Source organism: Orycteropus afer, unplaced genomic scaffold (assembly GCF_000298275.1).
Source record: "Orycteropus afer afer isolate SDZICR_OR568_19922 unplaced genomic scaffold, OryAfe1.0 scaffold00085, whole genome shotgun sequence".
NCBI classification, from domain to species: domain Eukaryota; kingdom Metazoa; phylum Chordata; class Mammalia; order Tubulidentata; family Orycteropodidae; genus Orycteropus; species Orycteropus afer.
The window spans coordinates 9068301-9092151 of NW_006921672.1; the positions used below are offsets into that span (position 1 = coordinate 9068301).

Here is a 23851-nt window from a genome sequence, read left to right on the forward strand (position 1 = left end):
ATACCCACCAGCTACTCTGTGGAAGGAAGACTGGGTAATCTACTTCTGTAAAGATCTAGCACCTCAGAAACCCAACTGGGGTCACCATGAGTCATAATTGACTCAAAAGCAGTGGGTTTGGGTTTGGTTTTTTGTATGTAAACATTTAGTCTGATTAAAAAATCATGACAATAGAATACGAGGTATTACCTGGGCTCATCGCAACAAAGCCTACCAGATACTGACAGGTTCCTCCTGGTGCAGCTCTACCTGTTTCTATGGTAACAATGTCTATTAAAATAGCATAGCATTTTATTCCTGGAGGCTGTGCAAAAGGTAATTGGTATGATAATGAGCTGCAACATTCTTTTTTATGAAGCAAATAGCTTAGTAACTGCTGGGAATAAATTTCGAGAGTCTACCTGACAAACTCTTACTCATCCTTCAGCGCCCTTTTCAAAATGTATCTCCTCAATGGAGCTTTCTTAAATAAGTTACCTGGGCAGAATTAATCGTGCCTCCAACTGTATTCCTAGCCTATTTACATAATGATACTGTTTATTACATCTTATTTTTTACCTGTCATTATCACTAGATTGTGTGCTGCTACCTAACCAAACCTACTGCCATCGAGTCAATTCTGACTAACAGTGACTCTTTCGGACAGTATAACTGCCCCACAGGGTTTTCTAAGGCTATAAATCTTTACAGAAGCCTGTCTCATCGTTCTCCTACAGAGCAGCTGGTGGATTCAAACTGCCAACCTTTTGGTTAGCAGACTAATACCTTAACCACTGCACCATTAGAGAGCTCCTTGCTTGGGAACAGGGACCATCAAATTCATTGTTATATTCCCAATATTTAACTCAATTCTTAATAAAGTCTGTCCTAGTATTACCAGCTCACAACATAATCATATACATGTGAGCTGGTTCCTTGCATCAACATACATCACAAATAGTAAGAATAAAATTCCTTTTTTGGAAAAAAAGGCAAATAAACTTTCATGTGTATTTGTGCACTTTCATCCAAACGTGTAAAACAAACACCATTTTTTGCTCCTAGTTCGCATTTTAGGGGAATTCCGTAGAGTACAAGAAATAAGAGGCTTGGTGTGGCTAGAATTTGCTTATTCTGTTAATGGCTCATCTTGGCTCTTTCCTTCAAGAACAGGTAGAAACCATTGACTCTGGTCCTGATTGCCTTCCTGCTCACATTCAGGGAGCTGTCAACATGCGGTAGGCCTCGCTGTGGCCAGCCCTAATGACAACTGCCCCAATCAAGCTCCCTGTACATCATTTTACAGTTAACACTTTGCAGTTACTGATCTCCCCTGCTAGATTATAAATTCTAAGAGTGGGCTTGTCCGTTTGCCCACCACTGGATCCATTCCCAGTGCCTGGAACATAATATTCAGTATTCGTTGAACTAACATCTTATCAGGGATGAGTTTAGTAACTATACTATTCCCTTTAATAGCTACAACTACCTTACAAGACAGGCACTGTTGTTGTTACGTGCCGTAGAGTCGGCCCCGACTCATAGCGACCCCTCCTTGGGTTGCTGAGGCAGTATCACTACGGAAGTAGATTGCCCAACCTTCTTTCCGAGGAGTGGCTGGTGGGTTTGAACCGCCAGCCTTCTGGTTAGTAGTCAAGTGCCTTAGGCACTATGCCACCAGAGCTCCTTGACAGGCACTACTATCCTTATGTTACAGATTTAAAAAAAGGAAGTGTCTGGGAGTTTAGGTAACTTATCAAAAGCCACATAGCGAGGAAGTACTACAGTTGGGTTTCAAACCCAGGCCAAACTGTCTCTTGAGTACTCGCTATTAACATCAAGCCACACTGTGAATGACCACGTCACACAGACTGGACCGAGAGGAAGCACAATCCTGGGAGTGAGGACCATGGGCATGGTTTTCCCCGATGGCTTTCCACGAAGTCGTTTTGTTTGTTTGTGGGGAAGAATACACTATATCAGCAACTCCACTAAGGGGCGTATGCATAGGTGTTCTGACCAATTCTGGAGGTCTATTCGACAGGGCAAATCTTGCCGCTGAGGAGCGGCCACAGACGGGACTCCTTTTTAATCCTCACACCGTAGGCCTCAAAGAGGCCGCAAGTGGCCCCCAGCTCCGGCTCCGCTGCCAAATCTAAACCCCAGTAACCCCTGGGAAGTCGAGGTCTAGTCTGGTGGGGACATCACAACTTGCCACCCTCCCAACCCGGTCGGGCCCTGTCCAAAGCACTCACCCGCGGGCAAATAGAGCGCCCGCAGCTCCAGCTTCGCTTCCCTTTGTCCCAAGCACGCCCCGCCCCTCGCGCCTCGAGCTTCCGCACTCGCACTTTCGACACTTCTTCTTAATTCATTTACAGACCTTACTCACCTTTCTTTAGAGGAATAAAGCTTCCATCAAAGGCTTGGTGATGCTTGCTATAATTCAGATTTTTTTTTTTAGGGCTCTATGTTGCCTAAGAACTCTTCGAATTGGGGTACTTTTCCGGCCAGGCGCCGATTCGTCACTGCGAAAAGGGTGGAGGCGGCCCTACTGCGGGATAGCTGGGGATATCGCAGCTGGGAGGAATCGAAGCGTCTACGGTGCCGGGTGACGGGGCGGGCGGTCCGAAGCTGTACTGAAAGGACGCGGAGAACGTTGCCTGGACTTCCACGCGCGGAGCCGGAAGATGGCGGGAATTGCGAGCCATAGGGCGTGAGACCCGGAACCAGTGGCGTCACTGGGGGGGGGGACATACAGACCACATGGGGTGATGCTGTCAGAGGGATGACACCAAAACGATGGTCTATAAAATTTTTGTGCAGTGTTTCAGCAAAAATCCATTATTTAAAATAAAATAACTCTATTGTTACAACAAAAACGTTTTCCGTAAGCTCAGATTACAGGTATCAGTATACCTAGAAGGCTGAACCTCTATGCTAATTTACTTTTTGAAGCATAGTGCCTAAGGCACTTGGCTGCTAACCAAAAGACTGGCTGTTCAAACCCACCAGTCACTCCTGGAAAGGAAGGTTGGGCAATCTACTTCCGTACTGATACTGCCTCGGAAACCCAAGGAGGGGTCGCTATGAGTTGGGTCCTACTTGACGGCACATAACAACAACAACAATGTGCTGCGAGATTGAAGTTGTCAAAGATTTCATTTTACTTGGATCCACAATCAAAAACAATGGAAATGGTAGTCAAGAAATCAGAGGTTGTGTTATTGCACTGGGCAAATCTGCTGCAAAAGACTTCTTTAAAGTGCTGAAGAGTGGAGATGTCTCTTTGAAGACTGTTGTTGTTGTTGTTATGTGCCGTCGAGTCGGCCCCGACTCATAGCATGAAGACTAACGTGCACCTAACCCAAGCCATGGTATTTTCAAGAGCCTCATATGCATATAAAAGCTGGACAATAAATAGGGAAGAGTGAAGAACAGTTGATGCTTTTGAGTTGTGGTGTTGGCAACAAATACTGAAATTACAGTGGACTGCCAGAACTAACAAATCTGTCCTGGAAGAAGTGCAACCAGAATGCTCCTTGGAAGTGAGAGTGGCCAGACTTCGTTTCACCTACTTTGGTCATGTTGTCAGGAGGGACCATTCCCTGGAGAAGGATGTCATGCTTGGTAAAGTGCAAGGTCAGCGAAAAAGTTGAAGCCCCTTAAGAAGATGGACTGACACAGCGGCTGCAACAATGGGCTCAGGTATAGCAAGGATTGTGAGACTGACACAGGACTGGGCAGTGTTTTGTTCTGTTGTATATAGGGTTGCTATGAGTCAGAGCCAACTTGGCGTCACCTGACAACAACAACAGTGTGCTCTGGAAGGAGCTCAGATGGCTAGTGGTTAAAACATTGGGCTGCTAACCAAAAGGTGGGCAGCTTGAACCTATCAGCCACTCAGTGGGAGAAAGATGTAGTCTGCTTCCATAAAGATTTACAGCCTTGGAAACCCTACAGAGCAGTTCTACTCTGTCCTATTTGTTGGCTAAGAGTTGGAATCCTCTGGATGCCAGTGGGAATGTTCTCCAGTCAGAGCTGGTTTCATCTGCATGCATTTTACAAGCACGTGCTTTTGTTTTGGTGCTGTTGGTGGTATTGTATTGTTTTTATAGTCAAAGATTTCATTACATTTTTTGGTGTTTTAGCTGTAAGGAGGACCCCTGATAGTATATTGGTTAAGCGCTTGCTAGGCATCTAACTGAAAGGTGTGAGGAAGTTTGAACCCACCAGCTTTTCTGTGGGAGAGATATGGTGGTCTGCTAACAAGATCTACAGCCTTGGAAACACTATGGGGCAGTTCTATTCTGTCCTATAGGGTTGCTAGGAGTCGGGATTTGACTCAATGACAATTTTTTTTGTTGTTGTTGTTGTTCTTGGTTACTTACAATATTGTAGTAAGTAGTATGTGTGAACTAATGTCATTAACTTTTTTGAGAATGAGGTACTAATTAAAAGGAGAACAATCAAAAAAGGCTTCCTCTCAGTTACGCTAATGTTGTAATTAAACGTAGAAGGATTTTACAAAACTATTTTGTTTTTGGTATTCATATAATCTAAGAAATACTACTTCAAACAATTTACAACTATACTTATCACATATTGTTCTATGATTAAAATTGATAATAAATGTTATCAAGTATTCTGTATGGTCTGGTATGGGAGGTGGCCCATGAAGGGGGAGTGCCACACAGGAGCTTATGACTGTGGGTGACACCAACCCTAGTGATGCCACTACCTGCAACCACCTGGCCTGGCTCGGGTAGTGCTTCCCTGTGAGTTTTTTTTTTTCTGTTGCTCTTTGAGCCTGAGTATAGACTAAACAAGCCAAGGATGGAGGGTAGAGGACTCAGTTTGCCGAGCTTATGTCTTCATAGGCACCTCTCAGGGTTTCTGGCCTTAACATCCCATCTTCATTAACCTTGGCAAAAAGCAATACTTCTTATTTCCATAGAGTTTTTCAAATGCTTTTGTGGTGTAATTGCTGGTTTGCTGAGACAAAACCCAGAGATGTTAAACCCCTTGCCTCAGGTTATATTGTCATGCAGCACCCAGTGTGCCATTGGTCTCTCCCCGAACTGTACCTTGAGTCATTCATTCCTCCACAGTGACTGTCCTTCACTTCAGCTTAAACTCATCTGTTCTGAATTCAGCTCAAATGGCTCTTTGTGATGCCCCCTGGAATTTCCCCAATAAACCTTCCTTTGGACCCTCAAGTGGCCTCCTCTTGCTCACTCATGACCTTGCATCATTCTGCCCTCATCCCACGCCTCTGTGGCTAGGCTAGGCCAAGGTGTTGAGGACCAATGGGAGAAGGTATACTACAGCCACTCAGCTGCCATTCTTCTTGAGGCCTGGTCATATCAGGGCCCTCTGGTATATCAGTCAGGGTGGCCTGTGGAGGGCGCCCCAGGCCCAGCAACAGCCCCAAGTTGGGCCTGAATCATTGGTGGGACTGTGAGAGTTTTTTCAAAGTTGTCATAAATGTAAAATGGCAGATAATGAGATAGTGAGTGAGGAGTAGGCATATACCCAAAAGAATTGAAAGTGTGGACTCAAACAGGTACATGGACATCAGTGCTCATTGCAGCATTATTCACAATAGCCAAAAGGTAGAAACAACCCAAATATCCATCAGTATATGAATGGACAAACACTATGTGGTATATCCATACAATGGAACATAATTCATACGTAGAGGAATGAAGCACTGATACATGCATGAACCTTGAGAACATGGTGCTCAGTGAAATAAGCCAGATACCAGAGGACAAATTTATGATTCCACTTAAATGAATTATCTAGAACAGGCAAATTCATAAAGACAGAAAGTAGATACAGTAGCTGGGGTAGAGGTAGGGGAGAACGAAGATGGGACAGTTATTGTTCCTTAAAGGGTACAGAGTTTCTGGTTGGGGTGATGAAAAAGTTTTGGAAAGTGATGGCTATACAGCATCTTGAATGTAATTAATGTCACTGACTTGTACACTTAAGAATGGTTAAAATGGCAAACTTGATGTTATCTACATTTTACACTAATTAAAAAAAGGGGGGAAAAAAGCAACTTATTCCCTAACCTCCTTAGTCCAAAGTCACCATCTGTGCTTTATTTTTTTTATAGCACTTACTGCGTGACATACTATACTTTCCATGTATTATTTTGTTGTCTTTTTCTTCCCATCAGACCAAAAGCTCGCTTGAGGGTAGAAATTTGTGACTAATTTTGTTTATTGCTCCAGTCTAACATCTGGAACAGCACCTGGTATGTTTTTAAGAGCTCAAAATTTGTGGAATGAGTGAATGAATGAATGTCTAGCCCATTCCACTTCCCACTTGGTTCATTCCCTCCTGGAGATCTTCAAAGTTAAGAAAAGAAGAATATAGGTAAAATACAATAGGGAAAAAAAAAATCTCTTCCTGGTCCTGAAGAAATTAAAACTGAAGAGTGAAATATCCAGCAGGTGGACTCTTTACACTGAATTTTTTTTCCCAAAGCAAAATTCAGGACACAATATCTTGCTTGTATAGAGTACTTTTGAGACCATAGGACAGACATTTAGAATTGTAAATTCTAAATGATTTTCTTGGAAAATCAAAGATGCAACATTAATATGACTATTTAAACTATACAGAACTATGAAAGTTATTGGGAAGTTCTCAGTTGGGCCTACAGGTAAACCCCAGAGATAGTTTTATGCCAAGGTTTTTCTTTCTGATAGTAAGATCCAGGGACTTGGCCTGCTTTCTTCTCTGGCCTTACCCATACTTTCTTGGGGTCCTTATTCCTCTAAGGCTGTTGTTGTTATTGTAATATGCCGTGGAGTCGGACTAAACTCATAGTGACCCCTCCTTGGGTTTCCGAGGCAGTATCACTACGGAAGTAGATTGCCCCACCTTCCTTCTGAGGAGTGGCTGGTGGGTTTGAACAACTAGCCTTCTGGTTAGCAGTCAAGTGCCTTAGGCACTGTACTATCAGAGCTCCTTCCTCTAAGGCAGGAAAGCCAAACTTAGCGATTATGACTTATGATGGGATTCAACTTCCGGTCTCTTTGATTTCTTTCTGCACACCATGGAAAGAAGCTGGTGAAAGATAATTAGAGGTGGGAAGAGTGCTGTGATTGCGAAGCAAGAAGGAAAAGGAAAATATGAGGGAGAACAAGAACAAGCCTTTAGTCTTTGGACACCTGGAGTTAATGGATGGGCTCCAGGAGGTCTGTGGACCCTTTACAACTATACACAATTTTTATGTTCATTTTTCTGCATAGAGAGGTGGTTGCTTTATCAGGTTTTCAAAGATGTCTGTGGCTGAAGAAAGATTTTGAGCAATTTTTCTGTAATATGTTCTAATGCTGCTTTTTTTTAAAAAATGACTTTTTCCTGTTTTATAGTAGGGAAAGAGAAGCCTTAGCTTTTCCTGAGCCAAATAGCCTACAAAAGTATGAATATAGGCAAATAGGCAAATTTTCTCAGCTGTTTCTGTGAAAGTAAAAGGGATATGAGTATTTTGTTTCTACCACTAGAAATAGTTGTGAAACATTGACATCCACCAGATTTCAGGGACAGATTCACAATGTTTTGTCAAATTGGACAAAATATGATTTGCTTTCACAACCTCCTGCTTTGTCCCCAAAGTACCTTGAGGATTTGGGACATGAGTTTTAACACATAGTATGGAAAGGATGAAAACATTTGAAATAGAATGGTCCTACAGAATCTTGGGTGTGGGCCTGTTATCCACAGGTCTCACTGAAGGACTAGAGCAAGGATCAGTCAACTACTGCTGGATGCCATCCAGGTTGCCTCCTAATTTTGTAAATAAAGTTTTATTAGGGCACAGCCACTGCTATTTGTTTACATATTGTCTATGCCTTCCCCCACCCCCAGTTCTTTCAGCTTGAGAAATGCCAGGTGTGTTCTTCCCTTTTAGTTCTCTAACTCCAGGTCTTTGTCCATTGCTTCATATGCATGTGAAAGCTGGACAATGAATAAGGAAGACTGAAGAAGAGTTGATGCTTTTGAGTTGTTGTGGTAGTTATGTTTGTGTGTCAACTTGGCTGGGCCTGGTTGAGTGGCTGGGCAGCTGGTGGTAGTTATTCCCCATGATGAGATGGCAATCAGCTCCATGGTGGGATCTACCACAAGCAGCTGAGTAGCTGCCATTGGGATGTGGTCTGCTTCCTGTATTTAAGGAGAAGCCTTGGGAATGGTGTCTAGCTTGTGGCACGCTTGGACCCTGCATATAGCCGTGTCATTGCTCAGCAGCCTGCTATGCTCTGCTGATCTTGGGACTTACAATGGACTTAAGTTAATGGCCTGCCGTGTGGTTTGGCAACATCGGAATTGTGCCTTTTTACTTGTCAACCTTGGGGCTTCTCAGCCTCAGCAGCCAGCAGCTGTCTGAGTAAAGGAACGCCTCTAGCTCCAGTGGGCTGGGAGCAGGAGATGGAGCTGGACCCCAAGGTTGAGGGGCTTTCACCCAGCCCCTAGAGCCAGGTACTTTGAACTTGGACTTAAAGCCTCTAAATTGAAAGAATAAACTCCTGTTTGTTAAGGCCATCCCATTTGTGGTATATTCTTGTCAGAGCAGCACTAGGTAGCCAGAACAGTTGTGGGGTTGGCAGAGAGTACTGAAAGTACCATGGACTGCCAGAAGAACTCACAAATCTGTCCTGGAAGTACAGCCGGAATGTTCCTTGGAAATGAGAATGGCCAGATGTCATATCACCTGCTATGGTCATGGGGTCAGAAGGGGCCATTCCCTAGACAAGGATATTATGCTTGGTAAAGTGAAAGGTCAATGAAAAAGGAGAAGGCCCTCAATGAAATGGATTGACACAGTGGCTGCAACAATGGTCTCAGGTATGGCAAGGATTGTGGGGCTGGCACAGGATTGAGCAGTGTTTTGTTCTGTTGTACATAGGGTCTCTATGAGTCCGAGCTGACTTGACAGCACCCAACAACAACAAAATGTGTCCTTTTTTTGGAAGCCATGTAGTCACTATAGGGACTGTATGGCCTGCAAAACCTAAAAATTTACAGAAAAACTTTGCCACCACTAGTCTAGGTCAACTATGTGAGGGACACTGGGAATAGCTTGTATTAATTTGTACATATACCTTATTTCAGAACATATATTTTCAGCATGTCCCAGAATAGTGGCAATCTATGTGTATTTGCTGGACATAACTTGTAAACGTAGAAGGAAATTCTGCCCCGTGAAGAAACTTTCCTTTGACTTCATGTGTTGATAATGTATATGTTGTTGTTATGTGCCGTCGAGTCGGACCCGACTCATAGCGACCCCTCCATGGGTTTCCAAGGTGATATTCCTATGGAAGTAGACCGCCACATCTTCCTTCCGAGGAGTGGCTGGTGGATTTGAACTGCCAGCCTTCTGGTTAACAGTCAAGTGCCTTAGGCGCTGTGCTACCAGAGCTCCTGATAATGTATATATGCACATTATTTAGCTAAAGACTAATTTTAGCCCATGCACCATTAGTACATTTCCATTTGAAACTTTCAAATTAACTGAAGAATTTTAGACTTGAGAACATTTTTGTACTTTAAAAACTAAAAAGAACAGTTCAAATTGGGTAACTCACTGGGAAAAAAATAATTTTTTTTTTTCTGGCAGCACTTGAAGAATTCAAAGTGTTATCTTTACTTACTGTGTTTTGAACTATCACTTATATTGTCAGCCATAATTGTCCTCATAAATTTTTTACTCCCAATGATAATTTTCATTCACATAGTATTGTATATTTGAGTAAACCCACTGCCATCAAGTCAATTCCAACTGATAGCAACCGCCATTGAGTTTTCCAGGCTGCGAATATTTATGGAAGTAGATTATCTCATCTTCCTCCACGGAGCAGCTGGTGGATTTGAACCTCTGACCTTCTGGGTAGGAGGCAAATGTTTTACCCACTACTCCATCAGAGCACTTGTATATTTGAGTAGTGCTTTACAAAATATTTTCATATGTACGTTATTTCAAATAACTCTGAGGTATATGGGGTAGAGGTCACTATTAAGTATCACCATTTCCTTTTGTTTTAGAAGGTCTGGTGGCACAGTGGTTAAGGCATTCAGTTGGTAACCAAAAGGCTGCTGTTAGAACCCACCAGCTGTTCCCCAGGAGAAAGTTGATGCAGTCTGTTTCCTTAAAGATTTACAACCTTGGAAACCCTCTGGGGCATTTCCACTCCGTCCTATAGAGTCGCTATGAGTTGGAATCGACTTGACGGCAGTGGGTATGGGTTTTTCCTTCTTTTGTCTCAGTTTCATAGTGCTGTTAAGACAGAAATACCACAAGTGGATTTCTTTAATGAATAGAAACTTATTTTCTCACAGTTTAGGTGGCTGGAAGGCCTGGCTCTAGGGGAAGGCTCTCTCTGCTCTGGGGGAAGATGCTTGTCTCTTTAGCTTTTGTTCCTTGATTCCTTGGTGATCTTCATGTGGCATCTATCTTCCCCTGTTTGTCCTTTCTGTGCCTAATCTGCTCTTTTTCTATCTCAAAAGTGATTGGTTTAAAACACACCCTACATTGATATGGCCTCATTAACATTACAAAGAAAATCTTTTTCCCAAATGGGTCTAAGATTACAGGGATTGTTGTTGTTATGTGCCCTGGAGTCTGACGACTCATAGCAACCCCTCCTTGGGTTTCCAAGGCAGTATCACTACCGAAGTAGATTGCCCCATCTTCCTTCCAAGGAGTGGCTGGTGGGTTTGAACCTTGTGCCATCTTGCTTCCGAGGAGTGGCTGGGTGGATTTGAACCTCCAGCCATCTGGTTGGCAGTCAAGTGCCTTAGGCACTAAGCTACCAGAGCTCCTGATTATAGGGATAGGGGTTAGGATTTTCAACACATATTTTGGGGTGACATAATTCAATCCATAACACCTTTGTTTCCAGGTATGAACCCTGAGGCCCTGGGAATTTAAAGTGATAGCCTTTTGGTAACATGGTTATTTAGTGACAGTCAGAGCTGGAATCCTACAATATTTGTAATTGGGATTAACTATTTTTGTTCTTTGTTATGGAGATTGAAGAGAGATTGAAGAATATTCACTTCTAGTCATTTGTAAAACTAGGATGAAATTACATGCATTTTAGGATTGTATAAATTTTGAGATTATGTACAAGTCTGATGAGCAATGGCTAGAGCATGCTAGGCTCTTTGCAAATGGTGCTGCTGTTATTAGACTTTCCCAGGATTATGTGATAATTTCTATTTTTTATCAGAATAAAATGTCAAAGTACCATTCTTAATTTTTCTTTTTCCAAAAAATACAAAATCCATTCTTTATCTACCATGGTTGCAAGGCTCTGCCATCTCCCAAGTAAGCCAATCATGTTGAAGCAATTCATTCTTTCACTTAATCATGAGCAAATATCATTCAACCCAAAGGACCGTGTATTAAACTCAAATACAATACAGCTTTAGAGTTCATGTTTCCTTTTTTTTTTTTTTTTATTGTTGTGGTATCATTTACTTTGGTAAATTCATATCCCATTTTAAAATACCCCAAAGCAAATAAAACTTTATTATAAATCCAAGTATTTTAAAATGTACATATTATACACATAATAGCTGCATAGTAGAATTACTATAACAAGCAGTTACATTCACAATGCCAGTACTAAATTTTTAACACTGCATGTAGATTACACTAGATATTTTGCATTATTCTGATTACTGTTGCTTGGTACAGTAACTTTAGTACAATAGCTTATATGGCTGCATTTTGCAAAGCTTTAATAAAATTAGGAGCATTTAACTAATATTGAGTGAAAACACATGTATGTATAGGATGTATTTTAGGTCAGATGCTTATGCAAGAATAAACACTTAGCATGCTGTTGTATCTTGATAAAACAAAATCATCCCCTTTTACTCAATAGAATAAGCCAAGCCAAATGGAATCTGAAATAATTGAAAAAATTAATTTTTTTTTATCCCTGTATTATGCTAAAGATCATTTAATGTAATTTTCTTCTGGTTAAAACATATATTTTTTTTTTTCTGGTGAAATTAAAACTAAAAAGAGAGAAAGACATAATTGTAAAGCCTCTACTGAAATGCTGATATGGCTGTAGCCCTTAGATGATACTTTTGCTGGAAAAAAGTATGGTGAGTTGCACTCAACCATTATTTCTGCTTAGAAAAAAAATTAGTAGCTTATAAATTTTAATGTTTTAAAACAGGTGTTTATTTTTTAAGGTCTTAAAACAAATATACCTGTATTAAAGAAATCAGATTGTTTTAAAAATCTTGCAACAAGCCTTCACTTATTCACAAAAAGATTTTCTATCCATATTCATTACAGTTTGAACAATTTGAAAACATAAATCCTGCAGATCCTCTCAGCTCTGATAACAATACTGTTATCTTAGTTTACGGGAATGAGGAAAAGGAATATTTCAGTATTCACGTAGTATCTCAGCTAAGGTTCATAGCTAGCACTCAGATTAAATCACGTTTAACCATAAAGGTAGAAAAATTGGGATGGTGAGAGGTTGGGTAGCCTTCTGTTCTAGTAATGTACTAACTACCTCTTTAATTTAGTTTTCATGTTTCATTTCTATAGCTGATTTTTTTTTTAAACAGGAGGTTGTTGTTATGTGCCATCGAGTGGGACCTGACTCATAGTGACCCCCTCCTTGGGTTTCCCAAGCGGTATCACTATGGAAGTATATTGCCCCATCTTCCTTCTGAGGAGTGGCTGGTGGGTTTGAACTACCAGCCTTCTGGGTAGCAGTCAAGTGCCTTAGGCACTGCACTACCAGAGCTCCTCTACAGGAGGTAGGGGAATACAACTTTTAAAGCTCTTTGATTAAAGTAACTTTTACTTTTTTTTCTGGCCATCAGAAATTATTGATTACAAAAAACAGAGATTAACTTAATATTATTCAACTATCAAATTAGTCTTGGGGCATGTTCTATAGCTTGCTTAGAACCAGTAGTTATTTTTCTAAGTGTAAAATAATTATCTCAAAAAAAAAAAACTTGGTTAAATGAGTTAGTTTTAAAGTTCTTTTTTTTTTTTAATCATGATTTGGGTGAAAAAATATGGAACGCTTCACGAATTTGCGTGTCATCCTTGCGCAGGGGCCATGCTAATCTTCTCTGTATCGTTCCAATTTTAGTATATGTGCTGCCAAAGCGAGCACTCTTTTTCTTTTTTTTTAAAGTAGAAAAAACTTTTTAGGTTTAACCTAAAAACAGTCATGGAATACTGATGAATAACTCAGTTAATATGACTTCATAATAAGTTCATATTCAAATAAACTTGCTTTTTATTTTGAGTATTCAATTGTTGAGTGAAATTACAAAGGTTTAACTAAGCCAATTTACTGCTTACAGTCTCTGATAACGTTTCAGAGAAAAAAGAAAATTTGGAGAATAAATAAAATGGAAACCATACTGAATTCTTAATTTTATTTTTCAGCCTTCCTCTCTTTATAAAATAGATCCATAAACAGATTCAGAGAAACTTTGTCTCTTGCTGCCTTGTGTTTTCCTGAAGAGAATCAGACATTGATCATCTATAAGTAATTAGTAACTTACATTTAGATATGGAATAGGCCAGCCTGGCTCCCCTAAGGCCATCATAATGACATTTTCAAATCCTGTCAATTCCTTTCTTCAGATTAATTCGCTGCTGATGGAGGTTTGATAGAGGGGATACTGCACGATCTTCTCATGATAAGCCTGACTTCTATATCTGGAAGATTATCCTGCTTAGTCTGTAAACACCCTTCTTCGGTGGCTGCTAAGTGGAGATCAAATCGAAGAGACACAGATTTTTTCCTTAATGGAGGGTTATCTTTAAAGAAGGAACCTTCCCATTCTTTAATAACTTCATCAACTTTCTCTGTCCTGGAAGGAGAAAATAAGCCTTTTTATATAAAGCAATACGTATGTATGTATGTATGTACACGCACACACACATATACTATATATATGTTATATGTATACATATGCCATATCTATGAAAAATAAACCAAGAAAACTATAATTTATAGTTTGTGGAATTTATAATTTATTTACTTGAAAACAGAAGGCTGGCAGTTCAAACTCACCAGCCACTCCCTGAAAGGAAGACTGAGCAATCTACTTCTGTAGAGATACTGCCTCGGAAACCCAAGGAGAGGTTGCTATGAGTCAGAAAAGACTTGGCAGCGGTGAGTTTTTTTGAGTATACTTACAAATCATGATATAATTTATGTGGAATTTCCATATTTTAGGAAAAATGATGAATTAAGGATTGAGTATTCTTTCATCTGATTTTTTGTTTATCTATTATACATTATATATATTGCATCCTATATTACAAACTATGTTGTCAAGTTAGATTAAAATTCACAATACATGTATAAGTTGCTTAATGTCCACTATATGTTCTGGGCAATAGGACGTCATGTGATTTGGATTTTGTGGAAAGGCCATATTAGAACCTTATGGGAGTCTGCCTCCAGCTGTCCTCTTGCTGCTGCTGCTTCAGGAGCTGCTGGTGGAACTGGCCGCTGCAGCTTCACAGAGCAAGAGCCGGTCCGAGTGGAGCTCTCCCTGTCGCGTCTACTGTTCTGCCAGCTGGAGCAGCCTGTCCCTGCAGCCACCCCAGTCACTGGCAGTCCGCTGGGCAAAGCCGAAGGGCCCATGCCCAGAGGCATGTCCTCTCCACACTTGCCTGTATCCCACCCATGATCCAGTGCTGCAGGAGTGTGAGTTTGTGGTCTCTAAAACCATTGTTGTTGTTGTTGTTATGTGCCGTCAAGTCAGCCCTGACTCATAGCGACCCCTCCTTGGGTTTCCGAGGCAGTATCACTACGGAAGTAGGATTGCCCAACCTTCCTTCCAAGGAGTGGCTGATGGGTTTGAACCGCCAGCCGTCTGGTTAGCAGGCAAGTGTCTTAGCCACTATGCTACCAGAGCTCCCCTAAAACCATTAGGGGGAAATAATAAGCAAAAAAAGAGCTGCTTTCCGTTTAAAACCCCAAACCCAAACAAAAAACTTTATAGGACCATGGAAGTATATGCGTCGGAAATTGTCCAAATGAACATTAAGTGACACATACTAAAACTTTGGAAACATTCAGACAAAGAATAATTCTTGGGGTTACTCAGTTGTAATGAACCTATTTGCATATGTTTATTATTATTTCTTAGTCAAAATTCTTTTACTTACTGTATAGTGCCGTGTGCTTCAGTGCTCTCCTTCATGATATTTCCATTTAATATTGCGTGTTTGGTTACTGTTTCCACTGTTTCATTCTCATACTTTTGTGGGACTTTTGTTGAAAATGATATTTCATTTATAATGGCTGCAAAAATGTTATTTATGAATTACTAAATTACAATATGCAAATACTGTTCACATTCAATTTATGTCCTCCGCCCCCCCCCCAATATTGCTTGTTTTTGCTTCTTTGTTGTTGTTAGGTGCCCTTGACTTGATTCTAACCCATAGCCACTCCATATGACAGACAAGATGACAGAAAAGAACTGTCCTATAGGGTTTTCTTGGCTGTAAACTGCACAGAAGCAGATCACCAGGTCTTTCTCCCACTGAGTCACTAAAAACTAAACCAAACGCACTGCCATCAAGTCATATTGGACTCACAGCAACCCCTCCTTGGGTTTCCGAGGTGGTATCTCTAGGGAAGCAGATTGCCCAATCTTCCTTCCAAAGGAGTGGCTGGTGGGTTTGAACCGCCAGCCTTCTGGTTAGCAGTCAAGTTCCTTAGGCACTACACCACCAGAGCTCCTACTGAGTTACTGTGTGAGTTCAAACCTTTCAGTTAGCAGCCAAGTGCTGAACTGTTGCACCACCAGGGCTCCTTTGTTACTTTTACTCAAAACTCATTGCCATCGAGTTGATTCTGACTCATAGCAACCCTCATTGGCTTTCCAAGGCTGTATATCTTTACGAGAGCTGCCTCATCTTTCTTCCATGGAGTGGCTGGTGGTTCAAACCACCGACTTTTTGGTTAGCAGCCAAATGCCTTAACCATTACACTACCAGAGCTCCTTTTTGCTACTTTAGAGTATTTAATTCATTCCAATTCCTATAACAGAGCTTCACTTTTCAAGTTAGTTTATTTATATCAGAAACTCACCTGAAGGTAAAACAAAACCAACTCTACTTGTGGTCGGTTTTTGGTCTTTTTTTCCACCTTGGATAGAACCATAATATCTGAAAATGGAAAGAATTATAGGAGCAACACTTAATAACAACTCACCTAAACAACCTGAATGCCCACCACCAGAAGTGGATAAATAGTAATAGTATGTTCTAGCCATTTTCATATAATGGAAATACCATTTAGAGTGAAAATAAATGAAATAAGGCTACACCGTATCTTTATGGATGAATCCCTCTGGCATAAATAACACTGAGTGAGAAAAAGGTAAGCCACAGTGAATTTTATAAAGGTCAAACAGTATGCAAAACAATTCCATTTTGTCTAGGGATAAATACATATTAGTATAAAGGAATGTATGAGACTGGTGAATATCAGATTCATGAGCCAGGTTAGGGGAAGGGAGGGGAACGAGATTGGGTGGGGTGGTTAGATACCCATGAGACGTCAAATACACTGGAAATGCTTTACTTTTTAAACTGGGGGAAGTGGATCCATGAGTATTCATCATATTTTTCTTTATACCTTCATATACATGTTAAAGATAGCACAATAAAAAAATAAGAGTATATTATAGAAAGTATTAAAGGGCCAGTTTGCCAACATCTTGAATGATTAGGAAATAAATAAAATTTATAACCACTTATTTTATTTAACACTTATATAGGAGCTCTGGTAGCATAGTGGCTAAAAGCACTTGACTGCTATCCAGAGGGCTGGCGGTTCAAACCCACCAGCCACTCCTCGGAAGGAAGGTTGGGCAATCCTACTTCCGTAGTGATACTGCCTCGGAAACCCAAGGAGGGGTCGCTATGAGTCGGGGCCGACTCGACGGCACATAACAACAACAACAACAACAACACATAGCACCTACCATGTGCCAAGTACTGCTTTAATGCTTTAAGCATGTCACCAAAACAACTCTTTTAATCCTCACAGCTACCCTATGAAGTAAACCAAAAACCAAACTCACTGCCATCGAGTCTTTCCGGCTCATAGTGACCCCTCCTTGGGTTTCCAAGGCAGTATCACTGCGGAAACAGATCACCCAGTCTTCCTTCGGAGGAATGGCTGGGGGTTTGAACCGTCAGCCTTGTGGTTAGCAGTCAAATGCCTTAGGCACTACGCTACCAGAGGTCTAGGCAATATTATTATTCTTGTTTTATAGATAAGAAAACTGAGACATGGGGTAAATAACTTATCTAAGGTCACTCAGCTAGTAAGTGGTATATTTCCAAAGATTTAGTAAATATCAAGAGTTTCACTATGGGCTAATGTTTCATCTAGTTCTGCAGAGGATTTAGAATGCTGAAGCAAGAAAAGGTTCTTTGCATGGGAACATGGAGATGGGGAGGTGGTGCTTGTTTCAAACCTGTATGACTCTAAGTGACTACACATCATGAGATTGTGTGGATTAGAAAACATTCCTCTTCTCACATCGTTATTTATTCAGGACAAATGGAAATCATTTAAATCAAGTACTCAGAAAAAAATGCTTTCTGTTATTGTGAATCATACTGACCCCTCCTTGGGTTTCCCCAGGCGGTATCTCTGGGCCGACTGGACGGCAAACAACTACAACAACAACAACATCTCTATGGAAGTAGATTGCCCAACCTTCCTTCTGAGGAGTGGCTGGTGGGTTTGAACTGCCAGCCTTCTGGCAAGCAGTCAAATGCCTTAGGCACTATGCTACCAGAACTCCTATTATTGTGATAGAATCTCCATTTTATACTCCTATCATCATCATCATTATTATTTTGAAGTTTGTTAAGTGGGTGCATGTGTGGGGGAAGGTATGGAGTCATATGGTGCTAATGTGTGAATTTTCCATGTTTTCTTTGGGGTGGTCCATACAAAGCACAGACTAATCCTGAAAGACAAAGTGAGATTGTTGAGAAAGGTCATTTGTGTTGCGATTGAGAACGGTTTGCATTTATTTCTAGCTTGGTGTGCTCCTTGTTGTAGCTAATGCCCTTGACTTTGGCTGTTTCATTCCTAACTTTGGAAGCCTAGAAATAGTCCTTCCTCTTCCTCTTGGCTCTTTCTTACTCTCTGCAGTGAGTACTAACCCTGTTTTATTATAGGAACTCAGTGAGTTCCCCATGGGGATGATGGTTTTTAAGGTTTCATTTCTCTGACTGCATCAACAGTGACTTACGTGGCCACTTGTCATTAACTCTGTGGAACCAAGTACCTGATTTCTTCCTTTTCTAGGAGGCGCCGGTAAGTCGCTATTTCTTGTTCTAGCCTCATCTTCGTGTTGAGAAGCATCTCGTGCTCTTGAAGCTGCTTTTCAATGCCGCGCCTTACTTCCTGCAGTTCTTTTTCCAGCCCTTCAATCACAGCTTCCAGGTCTTGCAGCTGCATCTGGTAATGCTGCTCACTGGCATGTAGGGAGTTTTCAAGCCCCCTCTCCTGTGTTACAGAGACACTCATCAGTGAATCAGTGAAAAAAAAAAAAGCGCTTCTGAAAGCTGATTTGCATTCTCTTCATTCTATTGAATTCTCATCTTTCTCAAGAGGCTGTAATAACTGTACTTCACTTATGCAAGAGATGTTTTCTTAAAGTTTTGTGTGCACCAACAATTAAAAAAATATATATTTATATATTTATATACATAGTTCAAGAGCTTACTGTTTTAAAGGAATGCAGTGGTAATTTCTAGGGCAAAAATATGCCCTGCGGGGTGATTAACTTATTATCACTATCTAATTTCTGAAATATTGAAAATATAGATTATTGAATATCAGAGCCAGAATGGACTGCTTATAGAGGCATTTTAGGAAAGTGCTCACTATTTTTCTGTTAGCAGTGTCCAATGGTATGTGTTAGAGCCCACTGTCACACTCTGGATACTGACAAAGACTCTATTCTCCCACTTCAATACGTAGAGAACCCCAGGTGGTAAGCAAGTGTTATTAAGCCTTGAGTGAATTGATGACAGCCACTTCATGATGGGAGTGGAGTAGGGGAACTAGGACCAGGAATAGAATTCAGTAACCTTGATTTTCAGTCTCTTACAGTAAAAGAATGGACTTTCTTCCTTTTTCTCTCCTAATCAAATGACATCTGAGATTCAGTGGGTCAATTCTTTTTGACTGCATTCTTACCACAGCATGGAGAGATTCAATTTCCACTTGCAGGTGGTGCCACTGACGTCGGGCTTCCTTGAGTTCTGCTTGAGCCGCCTTTAAAGCCTCTTCATCTTTGTCCATTTTTTGGCTTATATCTTCTTCTAGCTATGGGAAAACCAACAATAATAACAAAAACATAATGAGCCCACTTAAAAAAATGAGACGTTCAAAAGCACTTATAGAAAATTAGCGAAGGAATTAAATCATTTTTTTTTTCCTTTAAATTATTGGATTACAAAGATCTGTTCTAGCATTTAGTTACTAATTAATTAAATATATGCGCAAGTCAGTTATGCTCTCAGCCTGTTTTCTCAGGGGTGCAAAAGTCCCTTCCAACTGTGACAGCCCATGAAATATGGGAAATAGATCTATTTTAATGAAAAGAAACAGTTTGCAGGTCCTAAAATTGTGACTTCCGATTCTGAGACCCCATGTATGGACAGGGAGCAAATATCGCTGGGAAATGTTATCAATAATTGAAAGGAGCTCTGGTAGCACAGTGCCTAAGGCACTTGACTGCTAACCAGAAGGCTGGTGGTTCAAACCCACCAGCCACTCCTCGGAAGGAAGGGTGGGCAATCTACTTCTGTAGTGATACTGCCTTGGAAACCCAAGGAGGGGTCGCTATGAGTCGGGTCCGACTCAAAGGCACATAACAACAACAACAAATTACTATAGAAATTAAAAAATCTATAGCCATTGAGTTGATTCTGACTCGTAGTGAGCCTATAGGACAGAATAGAACTGTCCCATAGGGTTTCCAAGGCTGTAAATCTTTACAGAAGCAGAGTGGCTGGTGGGTTCAAACCACCAATCTTTTGATTAGCAGCCAAATGCCTTAACCACTAAACCACCAAAACTCCATTAGAAGAGCTTGACTGAGCTTCTGTATTAAAAGCACCCTGTATTGATTTACCTCTTTCAAATTGTTGTTTTTAAAAGGTATGTGTATCTGGTTTCTAAATGTCCTCATTAAATAACAAGTTGAATGTTTTATATTTAGCTTTAAATAGTCTTATGCAGATGTCGAAATTAAATGGAAGTTTCTCTTGGCAGAATTCTCAACATTTGATTCCAAGTAGGAGCAATGTAGGGAATTAATTATAACATTTTGAAGCCAAAATTATAAGTTTTTAATATTCTTATTAAAATATATTTTAAAAATTTGATGATATATTGGATTTTTTTAAAATTTATTTTTCTTTATTGTGATTTGGGTGAAGATTTACAGAGCAAATTCACTTTCCATACAGCAGTTCACATACACCTTGTCTCATGACATTGACCACAGTTTACCACAATGCAACAGCTCCCCTCCCACTTCCTCCCCCCAGTTACCTCTTCCCAGTGTCCAACCCTCCATGGGCTCCTGCCCCCTGAGCTGTCTCCCTGTGCATAAGCAGCCCTTCTTCTCCCATGATTGTTCTTTCCAAGGAGTGTATCTACTTGAGGTAAATGTTCAACTCATATGCCTGTCTTTTGTTTGGCTGGAAACCACAGGTGTGGGTTCAATTCCAGATCTGAAGGCCAGCTAGGGGCCATAGTCTCGGTGGTTCCACCTGGATTTTTATTTTAAAGGAATCACTGGAGTAAATGAAAATCTGTAAATAAAGTTTAGGGCAAGGTGTTAGATAACAAAAGTCACATTTCTTCTGGTTTGTTGTGTCACTTTTTCTTAGTATTAACTTGGCAAAGTGACACAGCTACACACACTGGAGCAACTACAAAAGAGAATGTAAAAAATTTGGGAAATATGAGAGCATGTAAGTGCCAGGTCTAGTGTTTGTTTGGATTTTGAGTATAGATGTGGCAGCTAAGCTTATGGGGTAGCTAGGTTCCATAGATGGCCACTAATGAATGACATCTCCCAACATTCATGTCTTTGTGTGGTCCCCTCCACACTGAACCTGGGTTGACCTGTGTCTTGCTTTAACCAACAGAATGTGGCAGGAGTGATGCCATGCTAGTTCCAGGCGTAAGCTTTAAGAAGCCCTGACTGCTTCCACTTCTGTTCTTTGGGAGCCCTGGGCCACCATGTAAGAAGTCTGGATGCCCCGTTGGAGAGATCATGTAGAGAGGCCACATGGAGAAAGAGAAACAGGCCCAGATGTTCCAGCTGAGCCAGTCTTCCAGCAAGCCCCTGCCAAGGTGCCAGATACATAAACGAGCCACCATGGACATTTCAGCCCAGTTGTGCCCCAAGATAATTGCAGTCCCAGTCAACATCGTGCTTAGCAGAAAAATCACCCTGCTGAGCTCAATCAACTCACAGAATCATGAGAGAGAATATAGTAATTGTGGTTTTAATCCATTCAGTTTTGAGGTGGTTTGTTCCACAACAACAGTTAACTTAAAACAGTTTATGCTTCTTTATTTCATAAAAATGAATCAAGATTTCTTGAATTTATTCTAGCTGACTTTCTGAAGTTTTGAAAAAAAATTCTCTAACATAGTTTTTTCATGTTCAAAAGATTTGAAACAAAATCTACTGTAATCTTGCTTTTTTGTTTGAATTTACTCATTTTAACATTGTGACTTATAAACTTTATTGTAAAATAAAATTTGGTTCATCATCTTCAGAAATTCTCATCTATTGTTTTCCTTCCTTTTGTAAAAGGTAGGGGAACTATTCCAATACATAGTGCAAATATACAATACACACTGCTGTCGAGTCAGATCTGACTCATAGTGAACCATCCTTGGGTTTCCGAGGTGGTATCACTACAGAAATAGGTTGCCCAACCTTCCTTCTGAGGAGTGGCTGGTGGGTTTGAACCAGCAGCCTTCTGGTTAGCAGTCAAGTGCCTTAGGCACTATACCACCAGAGCTCGTATAGTGCAAATAGTCAAGTGTTTTTGCTTAATCCAGAGTGCTGATCATTCTTTCTGAAGACTGAAAATGTTACCTAACTATAAAATTTATAATGTGACTGAAAATGAGTTGCTAATGAAATAAAGGCCTTTGAGTTCCTAGCAATATCCACCCCCACCCCCTCCCACCCCCCAATTTGGAAATGTCCTTAAGTAAACTGTTTACTGTATCTGGAATTTAGAACTCAGATTTGAACTTGAACTCAGATTTGACAGGAAAATTAAGATCAGAACAAAACAAAACCAACTAAATTTCCGAATCTTTGTTTCTAAAATACTTATTTCTACATTTGTTTGAAGAGTTGAGACCTTAATGGCTAAGGGTGATTGTCACTTTGAAACTCAGTAAGTCTGTGAATTAGAATTTAGCCCTTATTCAAATTATCTCTTTTTAAGAATACTTACATAGTGTTATTAAATTGTCTCTCTTTTTAAGAATAAATATTTCATCCTTTGTGTTAGAAATAAACATAGCTCATGCTACATGAGCAAAAATCTATAACCCATTTGGGGTGTTCTGATTGTCATAATTTAGACAATTGTTTGTGAATGTCATGTCACAAACTGAGACGATGTCTATTTATAACGATCTGATATAAAACTGAGCTCATTTAACAGGATGATGGAGGCTGTTTAGAAATATTTTACCTAGTTTTATCTCTAGACAGTGTGCATGTGCAAGCTAGTAAATCTCCCTATAAAGCTTGCCATTTTAAAGATGCTATCTAAATTATCTCTATAAATAACCCCACTGCATCTTTGAAGGGTATTTGAAACGCTTGCTTCCTGAAGGGTGCTTAAAGAGATTAGGATACACCATTTTCTTGTAGGTTTTGATAACGATAGTAACCTCATAATTTGTCTAACAAGCAAATGCATCAGCCAACATTTATTTAATGGCCATTTAACAGTATAATCACAGCATTTCCCCCTGTAGTCTCAGTCACATTGCTGTCCAACCTAAATTCTTTCCCCAGTATATGCTGCATTGAAAAGGAAATACTGTACCTCAGAGAGGCTGGGACAGGAATTGGATAGACATGGACTGTCTCCTTCTCCTGGAAGGTGCCTGTCTGTATGAAATCATTACCTGGGTCCTTGTTGACAGCACGGTCTCTATCTGATTTCTGGTGAGGAGCTTTTCATAGTTTGCCCTGATCTCATTGAGTAGCTGGGACAGTTCCATTCTTTTCCCATCCTCCACCTTGGCTAACCGAACCTTATCGATAGGATGAGTCGCTGCAGCAGAGCTTGCTCTGCCTGCGTAGAGAGCAGGGAGAGAGAGCCCGGTGTAGCCTTAAAGATGCAGCGCTCCTTTTTTAGAGGTTCAGAAATTCCCGTGTTCCTAGTCAATTATGTAAATCTATGGTAAACTCTTCACTCCTATAGCTGGGAGAGGAAAGTGTCAGACTTTCCACAATGGGACAGAAAAGTGAAGAACTCCTCAGTATTTCTGATTGAATCCCTGTGAAATTGAGTACTTTAGGAAAAAAAAAAAATTATTTCATTTGATTTGGAAAGAAAATGGAACATAAAAAGAACAATGGAAAAAGATAATAATTATTTTTTCCCAGATATTGCACAGACATAAATCTGGATCTAAAACACGACAGCTAAAATTTTCTTTTACTGTATTTCTTACCCTTTGGATTATTTAAACAGAAATACCATGGTAGGTCATTAGAATATGTTGTAAATCTTAACTATTCTGACAGT

The 23851-nt window shown here is 40.4% G+C and overlaps 1 protein-coding gene and 1 non-coding gene across 2 annotated transcripts; both read right to left on the reverse strand.

Annotated features, from left to right (window-relative positions):
• Positions 1-13047: 13047 nt before the first annotated feature.
• On the reverse strand, positions 13048-13154 carry LOC122150081. Its single transcript, XR_006163477.1, has one exon. It is a non-coding gene; the product is annotated as a U6 spliceosomal RNA (small nuclear RNA).
• Positions 13155-13634: 480 nt separating this feature from the next.
• Positions 13635-23321, reverse strand: KRT222 (keratin 222). Its single transcript, XM_007942082.2, has 6 exons — positions 23226-23321; positions 19242-19370; positions 18325-18545; positions 16104-16180; positions 15173-15308; positions 13635-13863 (listed from the first exon to the last, which is right to left on the reverse strand). Exons 1-6 carry the CDS (start codon positions 23319-23321, stop codon positions 13635-13637), a joined length of 888 nt encoding a protein of 295 aa, XP_007940273.1.
• Between the last annotated feature and the right edge of the window lie 530 nt (positions 23322-23851).